Source organism: Octopus bimaculoides, chromosome 3, assembly GCF_001194135.2.
Source record: "Octopus bimaculoides isolate UCB-OBI-ISO-001 chromosome 3, ASM119413v2, whole genome shotgun sequence".
NCBI classification, from domain to species: Eukaryota; Metazoa; Mollusca; class Cephalopoda; order Octopoda; family Octopodidae; genus Octopus; species Octopus bimaculoides.
In genome coordinates, this window is record NC_068983.1 from 23,461,947 (window position 1) to 23,474,164 (window position 12,218).

A 12,218-nucleotide genomic window follows, 5' to 3' on the forward strand; every position below is an offset into this window, starting at 1 on the left:
TTTACTCTGAGTGAGAGTCCCTTTGTCGCCAGCAGGGGTAAGAGCTCTCTAAACTTTGCCCAGGCTATTCTTATTCTAGCAGCTACACTTTCAGCGCACCCACCCCCACTACTAACTTGGTCGCCCAGATAGCGGAAGCTATCGACTACCTCTAGTTTTTCACCCTGGAATGAGATAGAAGTTTTCCTGTTTGTTTGCAGTCTTTATTGCACCTGAACATCTGCCACAAACAAAAACTAACTTGCTAGTTAACCTGCCTTTGATGTTGCTGCACCTCTTATGTGTCCATAGCTTGCACCGGGTACATCTTATAGAGTTACTACCTACTCCTTTTCTACATACTGAGCAGGGCCATCTACCTGAAGGGGTTTTAAAAAAGATTTAGGCACTGTTGCTTGTTGGTTGGAAAAGTATTATGAGTTATTGGTAGGTTTTCATTAGATATCATAGCTGGTATGATATTAGATCAAATGTCAGGAAAGCGTGTTGTAAATCTATTGAAATTTTGTTCATGTGTGAAAAAAATAATTTGAAGTGATATTCATAATTTTTATTGCTGTTCTATTTTTAACTTGCATTAATGTTTTTTTTTATTTTTTTTTTACATCAGTAAAAATTATACACACAATGATGATTTGATAAAAATCTGCTACAGGCTGCCTAAATGCTGTGCAAAAAAATAAGTTTAGCTTTATGCTATTTAGCTTGATTTTGGAAAAAAATTTTATGATTACTGCATAATTTTATGATTGGTTGATTTGCAATAAATTTCTCCCTTTTTACTGTTAAATTTAGATCATCTCTATCTAGATCAAGGTCTCGTAGTATTCCTGCATCGGCTAAAAGACCTGTTCCACAAAAGTTACCTCCGTCTTCAAATACTGAAAAGAAATTGCTTCCCAAAGCCAGGTAATAACAGATTTTTGATTGTTGGAGGCAGTGAGGAAATGTACCTCTTTATGTTGATAATGTTTATTATTGAATATATTTAAATATCAATTTTCTTAAAAATTATCATCATAGTATTAAAGTTGATTTGCACTTAAATTTTTTTCAAGTTTGAATGTTTGTGGAAACTTTTTGAAACTTATTGCTATGTATATATTTATAAATTTGCAGTGAAGCACCAAAGAGTGCTGTGACTGTTAGATCTAAAATGCATGTAAGTCCAGAAAAACGAAAAATCCCTGGATCTCAGCCTACTGGGGGATTGCCTTCAAAACAACCCCCTCTTCTAGATAGGGGTCGAAGAAAGGAACGTGTGTCTCCACGGTAACTATTTTAAAAAAAAATTTTTTTAAAGCAAAATACACTTTTTTAATTTCATATCTTTGTGAGAATTTTGATTCTGGAACTAGTCTTGATTATTTATTCCAATCAGAGTTATTTTTTATAATCTAATTATTATTTTTATAATCTAATTACTTGGACTGCATCACAAAATAGGACCCAAAGAATTTGTAATATATTTTATTTTGTCTTGCTTGTTAACTAATTTTGATTATTATCTTCTAGACTCACCCGGAGCTGGAGTGGCAGTTCAAGTGGCAGTAGTTTATCACATTCACTGTCCAGATCTCACTCTTTATCCCGTTCAAGATCCCGTTCACAAAGTCGGTCTTCATCATCATCCTTTTCACGGTCTCGCAGTGCTAGTAGCATTTCATCTCTTAGCAGCACAGGTTCATCAAGTTCTAGTGGAAGTGCTGATTCAGAGCATCTTTACCGTGATATTGCCAGTCCAGCAAGTTCCCGTGGCAAATCACCTTCACACAGACTTAAAGGTAAGCAATGTAACTATTGAAAGAAACGTATTCTAGCTGGTTGGTAATCAATCAGAATAGGTTGCACCTATTCTTTAAGGTGCCTGCTTCTTGTTTACAAGCTATCTAATATGCAATTATTCTGTTTGTTAAGAGGATCTAAACCAGTAGTTCTCAACTGGGGTCTGTATGACCCTTGGGAATCCATGTAAGATTTTAATGTTAAAAGTTAAAATATATGTACAATAAATTGGTTATACTTGTGCAACATAAAAGCTATTTTAACATTTCTATATACAATTTCTAATAATATTTAATTATAAAAATACAATAGGATTTTTTAAACATTGAATGTCTACGAGGGTCCATCCAAGTATAATAGGAATCAAGAGGACCTCTATGTAAAAAATGGTTGATGGCCACAAATCTAAACTAATTTAATCATGTGGCTAGCAATCAAGTAATTTCACTAGTGTTTCATACAGAAAATTATAAGTTTACTTACCACATTGATAATACTATTCATATGCCAGTTGTATGTTTTAAAATAAATCTTTTGAATTCCAAGCTGTGTTCTAACTCTGTTGAGTTTGAATCCTTTAAAAAGAAAAAAAAAAAATTGGTAGGAAGTTATTTTTTTTCGTTTTTTTAACAATGATAATATGTTGTCTCTTCAGTGATTGAACTAATTATTTTACTGTCGTTGTTATTATTCTCAGAGAAAGAAAGAAACCGTCAAAAAATAGTACGAAGTAGTAAGCCATCAAATAGTCAAATCTCATCAAAACCACACACTGGCCAGCCTGTGCCGTCAAAAACTCAAAAGCCAGAAAGTAGGCAAGGTGGGCAACAACAACAACAACAACAACAACAGCAACAACAACAACAGCAGCAGCAGCAGCAGCAACAGCAACAACAACAGCAACAACCTCATCACCACCACCACCATCATCACCATCATCATGCTGCAGCAGAGTCATCTGCGACCACAAGAACCACAAGTACAGGGCCACCTAGTAGTACTTCAGTTTTATCCAGCAAAACTAAAGATCCCTTAAAAATTGTTGGACAGAAATCTAACATTAAACTAACTCTCATCAGCAAGGTAATCCCTCTCTTATTTTTTCCTCTGTGTAGTTAAGGAGTTCATTTTTCAAACATGTGGTGTTGGGTTCAGTCCCTCTAACTTCTATTGTAGCTCTGACAATACCCAATCCTTGTGAATAAATTTCGTAGATGAAAACAAAAATGATTGTCGTGTGTGTGTGCATGAATGTCTTTAAATTTGCGCTGCTCTGAAAATTGCTTTGTTATAAGCAGTTATGTAATTTTCTTTATTATCAAATCATTTGTTGGCCTTGTGCTTTTGAAGATGGATTGAATAAGAGATCCCCTACTTGTAAAACAAGGCTAGTGATAGGAAGGGCATCCACCTGTAAAACAATGCCTCTGTGATATATGATACATCCATCTACCTTACACTAGCATGGAAAAGCTAGTGAAAAATGAACAAATATAGGTGCTAGTATAGTATGTGTTCTACCACCTTGTCGAGCTTAGCCAGGGTTATCTACCTTAAACGTTCAGTTTGTAAAGGAAAGCAATTTTTCCATTATATGGACATTAAATACAACAAATTAAACTGTAAGCTGAGCCTGAGTGAGATTTTAGAACTAATATTTTGCTTTGTCATGGATATACTCATGACTACAGCAGTGATTTTAACAGGATAATCTAAAAATACAATAATTGACTGGTATAATATGTGCGTGAAGTGTGTGGAGCCATAGTTTATCATGTACAAAGAGGGAAGATGGTTGGAGCAAACGATAACCCCATTTAGATTGATGAAGCAAGATTTGCTGGTCGTCAAAAATGCAATTGAGGACAAATGCTGAATGGCGACAACTCTCCTCTCTCCAAAGTCAGTGATGCAGAACAACGGAGCCATGGACATAGAATTGATCGGCTGTGGGTGTTTGGTCTCAAACAAGGCTCAGACTGTCGATACTTTTGTGTGGAATGGTGTGACGGGAACAGTCTGATCCCAATTATTGAAAGAGAATATGAAAAAGGTTCACTAATTCATTCAGATGAGTAGCCCGCTTATAATAATTTAAATGCCATCTAGCAGTGAACCATCAACTACATTATGTGGATCCAGTGACCAGAGCATACACTCAAGCCATTGAGTGATCATGGTTAGATGCTAAAACTATGATTCTGAAAAGAACAAAAAAGATCTCCGAAATACTTGAAGTTTTTTATCTCTGAAACATCTGAAAGATAAGGTAGATAACCCTGTTTGACACCATGGTAGACTGTCTACTATACTAGTACTCATGTATATTTCAGCATTGGTGCAGTATGGCCAAAAAATTAACAAGTCTTCCTTGCAACCACAAGGTCCCAGGTTTGATTCTGCTGTGTGGCATCTGAAGCATGTATCATTTTCTATAGTTTTGGGTCAACCGATAACTTATTTAGTGAAATTAGGTAGACAGAAATTATCTAGATGTCTGCTGGATGGATTGTATCTGCAATTCAAAGGAACAGCCTTATTACACTCTGTCACACTGATTTAACTTGGGAGTTACATTAGAAGTATAGCTGTTTGTGGAATACTCAGTCACTTATGCATCAAATCAAGAGTAGGTAAATCAGTTTCTCAAAATACTAAATCCTCATCATTGAAAGACAGAGAAACCATCCTTGCATCCGTTTGTCAGCTCTTAACTTCTATAGAATGTTGATTTAAAAAAATGTTTTTGATCACTTTTGAAAGTAAACCTTATGGAACTTGGAAAATTTCTTGTAAATGTTGCACTTTAAATTCTCTTTTATTTACCATAGCCTTCTGAGAAGGAATCAACTGCCCAGAGTAGAAAAAGATCTGCAGATACTAGTGTAGCATCTTCCGCCAAAAGACAGGCACTAACTGCTTTATCCTCTAAGCCACCAGGTAACTTTATTTTCTCTCCAAATCATTCCTAATCTGAAATGTAAATTATTTGTATATTTTGTATATAAATGGAGGAATATATATTTGATTATACACTTTCATGTACTGCAAGATGAGAACATTCACTAACAATTATTAGATGTCATATTAGATAAGCTGTATGTATTGATATGAGACTGCAAAATTTCACTGGGATTAACTTAGTCTTTTATTTTTGAAGCATCAAGAATAACTGTTTTATTGAAGCAAAGTCATCTCCATAATTGATTTTTCCTTTTTAATATAAAGCCTGTTTCAAGGTATGAAGGTGTATGGCTCAGTGGTTAGAGCATTGGGCTCACAATCATAAGATAGTGAGTTCAGTTCCTGGACTGGGCTGTGTATTGTGTTCTCGAGAGGGGAGACTAGTATGCATGGGTAACTGCTGGTCTTCTATAAGCAACCTTACCCAGGCTTGTGCCTCAGAGGGTAACTTTTTAGGTGCAAGCAATCCCATGGTCATTCTTCACCAGAGGTGGGGGTCTTAAGCTTCAGGATGTAGTTAAAAATTTCATGCTCTAAACACATGAATTTAGCTTCAGTTCCACTACATAGCACCTGGGTTAAGTGATTTCAATTGTGATCTGATACCAACCTATGTCGAGAAATACAATTTGGCAAAAAGAAACTGTAAGGAAGTTCATGAGTGTTTGTATGCACACACAAACATTTCATCTTCTAGAAGACTAGTTGGATAGACAAGTACCATATCTTTGTAATGTGTTAGTTCTGAAGTTTATATTTAAGTAATTTTATTCAATGATTCTTTATTATTTTGCGCATTTGAATTTTAATCTTTTGAAAACCATGTTATTCTTCTCTTTCTAGACAAACCTACGAAAGCTCAACTAAACAGAACAGAGAAGTCAGAAGCTGTTCTACCACGAATTAAATCAGCCCCTATAATGCAACCTTCTTCTATGCAGTCTAACTCAGTTCCCCCTGCTAAAACAAGTGCAAAAGCTTTCTTACCTTCTTTGAAACCTGGACTCCCAAGAACTGGTGCCATATCCATTAGCAGCAGTGGAGCCTCATCTGTGAGCTCAGCTCCTGCTGTTGTTACTACTGCTGCTGCTACTAGTGCGAGTGCTGCTGCCCCTGTTGCTGCTGTCACAGGTGCAGCTGCCACGAAGGCGAAAAAGAGTACATCGTCACGTCGAGAGGAGCTTCTGAAACAATTGAAAGCTGTTGAAGATGCAATTGCCAGGAAGCGAGCGAAAATGAATTGATGATATCCATTCCACTAGGTTATTACTTGTATAAATGTGTGAGTTAATAAAGGGTGGCGATGGTGGTGAAGTGAAGTACTTTTTTTTTTTTAAATAAAAAAAAAACAAGAGTAAGAAACAAAAAATCTTAAACAACTGTCTTAAATATCCTTGCTCCTCTCACATACAGAATTTTCTTTTCTTTTATTGATTTCCAAGTTGGTGATAGTAAAAAAAAAAAAATGAAAAAAAAAAGAAACCTTTCCTTTCATGTTTCTCCAAACTCATGATTTAGTTTTCACAATTATCGTGATCGTAATCGTCTTTTATTCACATCACATTTTCTCAACTTGATTTACTTTGTGATTTTTTTTTTTTTTTGCAGATTGATACATGTGTGTAAGTGTGTGTGTCTGTCTGTCTGTCTGTCTTTTTGTCTATCTGAGTATTATTGTTGAGGAGGATGTAGGCTTGAGTAGAAAGCCAAAACACAGAAGAAAAAAATGAAATCTCTTGTTAGGAGCACTTAATGAAATTGATTCACAAAAGACTGTTGACAGCTGACTTCTGTATTAGAAAATGTTTTGTTTTGATAAGTAACATAAGCAACCAGTCTCAGGTTGACAGTTTATATATAAAAAAAGTAATAGTACAGATTTTTACTTAAAAACCTTTGATTTTGACTTTGAAAATAGTGAGTCTTGTTTGGTATTTTATTTTCATGGTTAGCTGACAAATGCAACAGTACTCTTGTTATTGTGTAGTTACTTTTGTAGGTGTATTTTAAATGGGTACCATTTGTTTTATACATTAAGGTATCAAAATATTCATATTGATTTCTTTGGGGCAGATTGCAATTTTACTGGAAATATTTAAAATGCTCATATTAATTCTACAAATATAGCCATCCCACCCATTTAAGAATATAAAAATTAGCATAAAACAACTATATATGTAGATATATATATATATATATGTATGTATGTAGATATTTATGTATATATATATATATATATATATATGTGTATATACATGTATTTATGTATATATATGTGTGTGTATATGTATTTATGTATATATGTATTTATGTGTATATATATGTGTGTGTGTATATATATGTATGTATACATTTATGTATATGTATGTATACACATATATGAATTGTTGTGATATTTTGTTTTATTTTATATGAGTCACTTCTGTTAATGCTCTTTGTTGTTTGAATTATTAATCTAGGTTTTGAAATAACCTGTAAAGACTTTAAATCAATAAGTATTGTTTTGTTTCAGCATTTTCAATGTGATATGGGTTTTTTTTATAGACCATTGCTTCCCAAGAGAGATATAAATTTTATTTGTTCAGCCTTTCTCTTTGATATGAGAGAAGCTGCTATCTTAAGTTTTATTTATTGTAAAAAATATTTTTCATTTGTTTTCAAGGTGGTGCTGATAGATAACACTTTGTATGCATGTCTGTAAAAAAGGACCCATGTTCTAGGAAGAAACTAATGGGATTGATACTGATATTGTTTAATTATAAGTTTTTATTTTGGGAGAGACCGAGAAAACAAATCACATACAATATTTTAGTAAGTCGAACTCTAACACTGTTATTGAATCTTTAAAATCCCTTTTCTCTTGACATTTTGCTAATTAATAAGTAGTTTTATGAGAATTATGTATCATTAAGCTACATTATATTTTAGCATGTCAGCTGATAAAACTGAACTGCTCTAAATGAAGATTAGCTGTTCTGATGACTTGGTGAAATCCTGAGGGTTTTTTTTTCCGGTTAATCTGTCTGAATTCTATCACTTTAACTTAGATAATAGTTCTCAAATGCATTATTTTACTAACCTCAATCTCAAAGTTTTCTATTTACTTCAGTTTTGCTTCAAGTCATATTAGTTTGTATTGATTTTAAAAAAATGACTCAAAATTCATTATTTTGATCTTTTAAATTAATTCCGTTTATTTTTCTTTATGAATTATCTGCTGCAAGTTTTCACTACTGTTTTATATTCATCAGTCTTAAATGATTTAAGTTCACTTTTGTTAACATGGTACAACATTATATTTCCATTAAATCCATATTAGTCTATTATTCATTTCCATGATAAAATAAATTATGTTAGAATTGCATTTCATTTTTTGCAGAAATGAAGTTTCGTGGTGACTAAATAAATATAGTTGTGCCAAAAATCTAACGATTCAGACCAAAGAGTTTCTAAAACTTAAAAATTGCAACAGGAATGTTAATTAACCTTCGTTATTTTGGCAAAATTAGTTTAGTTACTCTGTGTCTAGTTTTATATGGTAGCTGTTCAAAGAATCCATGTAATATTGTCATTTAATTTTTTTCTCACTGCACTTTCAACGGTTCTGTTATAATTTCATAATTTGAAATAATTCTTTCCCAATAACAAAGGTGTTTCCGTTACTTAAACCTTCCCCACCTAATTTTTCCTTTTTTCTTTATATACAATTAAGTTATTTATTGTGTGTTCTCCTTTTACACTTGGTCTTCTCTCCCTCAACATATAAAGAAATATACCATGATCAAGCTGTTCTAAGATTTTCAGTTGTCATCACAGGAAATCTGTTAAACACTTAGAACAATGTGATCATTTATGCGTTTTATATATATACATGTATATATATATACATACATACGTATATATATATATATATATATATATATATATATATATATATATATACATATACATACATACGTATATATAAATGTTTGCTCACATGGCAACGCTTTTAAGCTGTCATACATTCTTCCACTTTGTTCCAGTACTGACCAGTGAATCAGTACTTTAGATATTGGTATTACTGTTGCTATGTACTGTAAATATATACATATATTTTTTTTTTTATTTTGCTAAAAGATTAAAATGACTGTTTAGGTCATTTTTATCTGAATCAGGGAATGATGATTGAAAAGAAAAGAAAAAAAGAAAAAAAAAACAACCAAACAAACAAAAAACATGGATTTAGAGGGGAAACCTAAATTTGTAAATAATTTTCATTCTGTAGTGAAAGTTTAATATATGTTTCCTTTGTCAGGAAAAGATAATAATCTCATTACTATTTGGATTGCAAAGTGTAAATACCTGTTTTAATACAATAAAAATGTAATATAAAAAAAATTATAGTTTCTTTGTCAGTTTTATGATTCTTCTGAATTCTCTCTAATTTTTGCTGCTTCAGTAAATATTTACTCATTTCATTTGTGGACACTGCATGACTGAATGGTTTATCATTTTCTTTTATCTTTCTCTTGTTTCAGTCATTTGACTGTGGCCATGTTGGGGCACCTCCTCAAAAGGTTGTATTTTTGAACCTAGAACTTATTCTGTCTGCCTCTTTTGCTCAACTATTAAGTTATGGGGATGTAAACACACTAACACTGGTTGTCAATTGATAGAGGGACATACACAAAGACACAGACATATATGAATTTGAACTCAGAATGTAAAGACAGACAAAATATCAGCAAGCATTTCGCCCAGCTTGCTAATGTTTCTGCCAGCTCGCTGCCTTTAAAAAGATGAAAGACATAGTTGGCCTTGCCAGGATTTGAACTCAGAAAGTGAAAAAGCCAGAACAAATACAAGGTATTTTGTCTGGCATTTTAACAGTTCCAGTAATTCACCACCATAGTATGTAAATATTGGGTTGGAAAACCCTTTTGGATGTGTGTTTGTGTGTACACTTATTGTTACATCACATGATAGCTGTAACCAAGCATTGCTGTCACACAAGCGATGGTGTTTGTTTATCTTTTGTGGAAAACATGTCTGGCCTTGAGAAATATTACCTTGTGAGGGTTGGTGACAGGAAGAGCATCTGGATGTAGTAAGTGTGTCTCAATTCCATCTGACCCATACAAACATTGGAAAAGTGGGTGTTAAATGATGACGATGATTACCAACTGAAATAAAATGCCTTGAGTATGAAACCTGCAGCTATCATTTGAGCCATACCTTTGGAACCAGGTCAACTTGGGTTGAGGTGACCTATCATCAAAAATGTTTCAGCCATGACCACTTCATCTTTCTAGTGATATACCTTGAACTACTTCATCCAATGTATCCTTATTTAAAAGAGTAGAGTAAATTTGAAGACAGATTTGGTTGGTATTGTGAGCTGATTGAATGGCCACACAGGTTCCACTCTTCAGCTTACTCTTTTACTTGTTTCAGTCATTTGACTGTGGCCATGCTGGAGTACTGCCTTTAGTCGAGCATATCGACCCAGGACTTATTCTTTGTAAGCCTAGTACTTATTCTATCGGTTCTTTTGCCGAACCGCTTAATTACAGGGACGTAATCACACAAACATTGGTTGTGAAGCGATGTTGGGGGGGACAAACATAGACACACGCACATACATATATATATATATATACATATATAAGACGGGCTTCTTTCAGTTTCCGTCTACCAAAACCACACACAAGGCTTTGGTCGGCCTGAGGCTATAGTAGAAGACACTTGCCCAAGGTGCCACGCAGTGGGACTGAACCCGGGACCATGTGGTTCGTAAGGAGGCTACTTAATACACAGCCACTCCTACGCTTGTTTAACTTTTATAGAAATCTTATTTGAAACTAGATGCCAGTGAAGACTTCTCAGAATTTTGGATTAGGGAGTGAATTAGCTGAGTCATCAGAGCATAAAACAAAATGCTTCCAGTATAGTTCCAGCTCTGTCCTGAATTCAAATCATATCAAAGGCAGTTTTGTCCTTCATCCTGTCGGAGCTGATAAAATAAGGTGCTAGTCCTGGACAGTGGTTCGCTGGAATTACTAGAGCATTGGATAAGGATTTTTTGCAGTGTTTGTAGTTTTTTTTTCTTTTTGCATTCTGAATTCTTCAGTGGTACACTTCACCTGATTCTTGAGTATCTTTAGTAAAGTTCGTTCAAATGCAAACATGGTCTCGGTTCCCGATTTGAAGATAACTTCCTCCTTTTATTCCACCAGTCGCAGGAGTGGCTGTGTGGTAAGTAGCTTGCTTACCAACCACATGGTTCCGGGTTCAGTCCCACTGCATGGCACCTTGGGCAAGTGTCTTATACTATAGTCTCGGGCCGACCAAAGCCTTGTGAGTCTATTTGGTAGACGGAAACTGAAAGAAGCCCATCGTATATATATATATATATATGTATGTATGTATGTGTGCGTATATGTTTGTGTGTCTGTGTTTGTCCCCCCACCATCGCTTGACAACTGATGCTGGTGTGTTTACGTCCCCGTAACTTAGCGGTTTGGCACTAAGATACCGATAGAATAAGTACTAGGCTTCCAAAGAATAAGTCCTGGGGGTCGATTTTCTTGACTAAAGGCGGTGCTCCAGCATGGCCGCAGTCAAATGACTGAAACAAGTAAAAGAGTAAAGAGTCTCATAAGTTCTGACACAGTAAACAAGGTTATAAAGAAAGAAAGCAAAGTGATGCACCAAGATATTTAGCACAATCACTGGTACCATATTTGGCCAACGGAAGGAAGCAACAACATTGGTGTTCAAATATTCATTAAATCCATCATAGACTACATCTGTCTTAAACTGTCTCAACCTGTTTCCCCAATCTCTACTCTACAGACTACTGATAACACAAAACAGGGCACTATGTATCATAACATGTCTATGGACCACATTCACAGGATTACATACGTAATGAAATGAAACCCCAACAGTATGTCATTTGCTCAAAGACCATCTCAAAACTTCAAGACACATGTACAACATCCAGTTAATTGTTTCCAGAGTTGTACATCAAGTGGTTTTCACTCTAAATTTCAATCTAATTATTACTGAATATTTTAATATGAGTCTTTCGATAATTTACACCTATTTATGTAACTTTTTGCCTGGGTGCTTTTTCTCTTGGTATGTTTGACTTTCATGGAAGCGCAATGGCCCAGTGGTTAGGGCAGCGGACTCGCGGTTTCGATTCCCAGACTGGGTGTTGTGAGTGTTTATTGAGCGAAAACACCTAAAGCTCCACGAGGCTCCGGCAGGGGATGGTGGTGAACCCTGCTGTACTCTTTCACCACAACTTTCTCTCGCTCTTACTTCCTGTTTCTGTTGTGCCTGTAATTCAAAGGGTCAGCCTTGTCACACTGTGTCACGCTGAATATCCCCGAGAACTACGTTAAGGGTACACGTGTCTGTGGAGTGCTCAGCCACTTGCATGTTAATTTCACGAGCAGGCTGTTCCGTTGATCGGATCA

The 12,218-nt window shown here is 34.8% G+C and overlaps 1 protein-coding gene across 1 annotated transcript in view; it reads left to right on the forward strand.

Moving 5' to 3' along the window:
* Positions 1-9,129, forward strand: part of LOC106883042 (zinc finger CCCH domain-containing protein 18) — a 42,234-nt gene extending 33,105 nt beyond the window's left edge. The window contains exons 14-19 of the mRNA XM_052966715.1: positions 796-909; positions 1,120-1,272; positions 1,516-1,784; positions 2,483-2,868; positions 4,617-4,725; positions 5,593-9,129. Of these exons, the coding sequence (XP_052822675.1) occupies positions 796-909; positions 1,120-1,272; positions 1,516-1,784; positions 2,483-2,868; positions 4,617-4,725; positions 5,593-5,993 (1,432 nt within the window). The 3' untranslated portion in view covers positions 5,994-9,129. The remainder of the gene's footprint in view (positions 1-795; positions 910-1,119; positions 1,273-1,515; positions 1,785-2,482; positions 2,869-4,616; positions 4,726-5,592) is intronic.
* Positions 9,130-12,218: the final 3,089 nt, after the last annotated feature.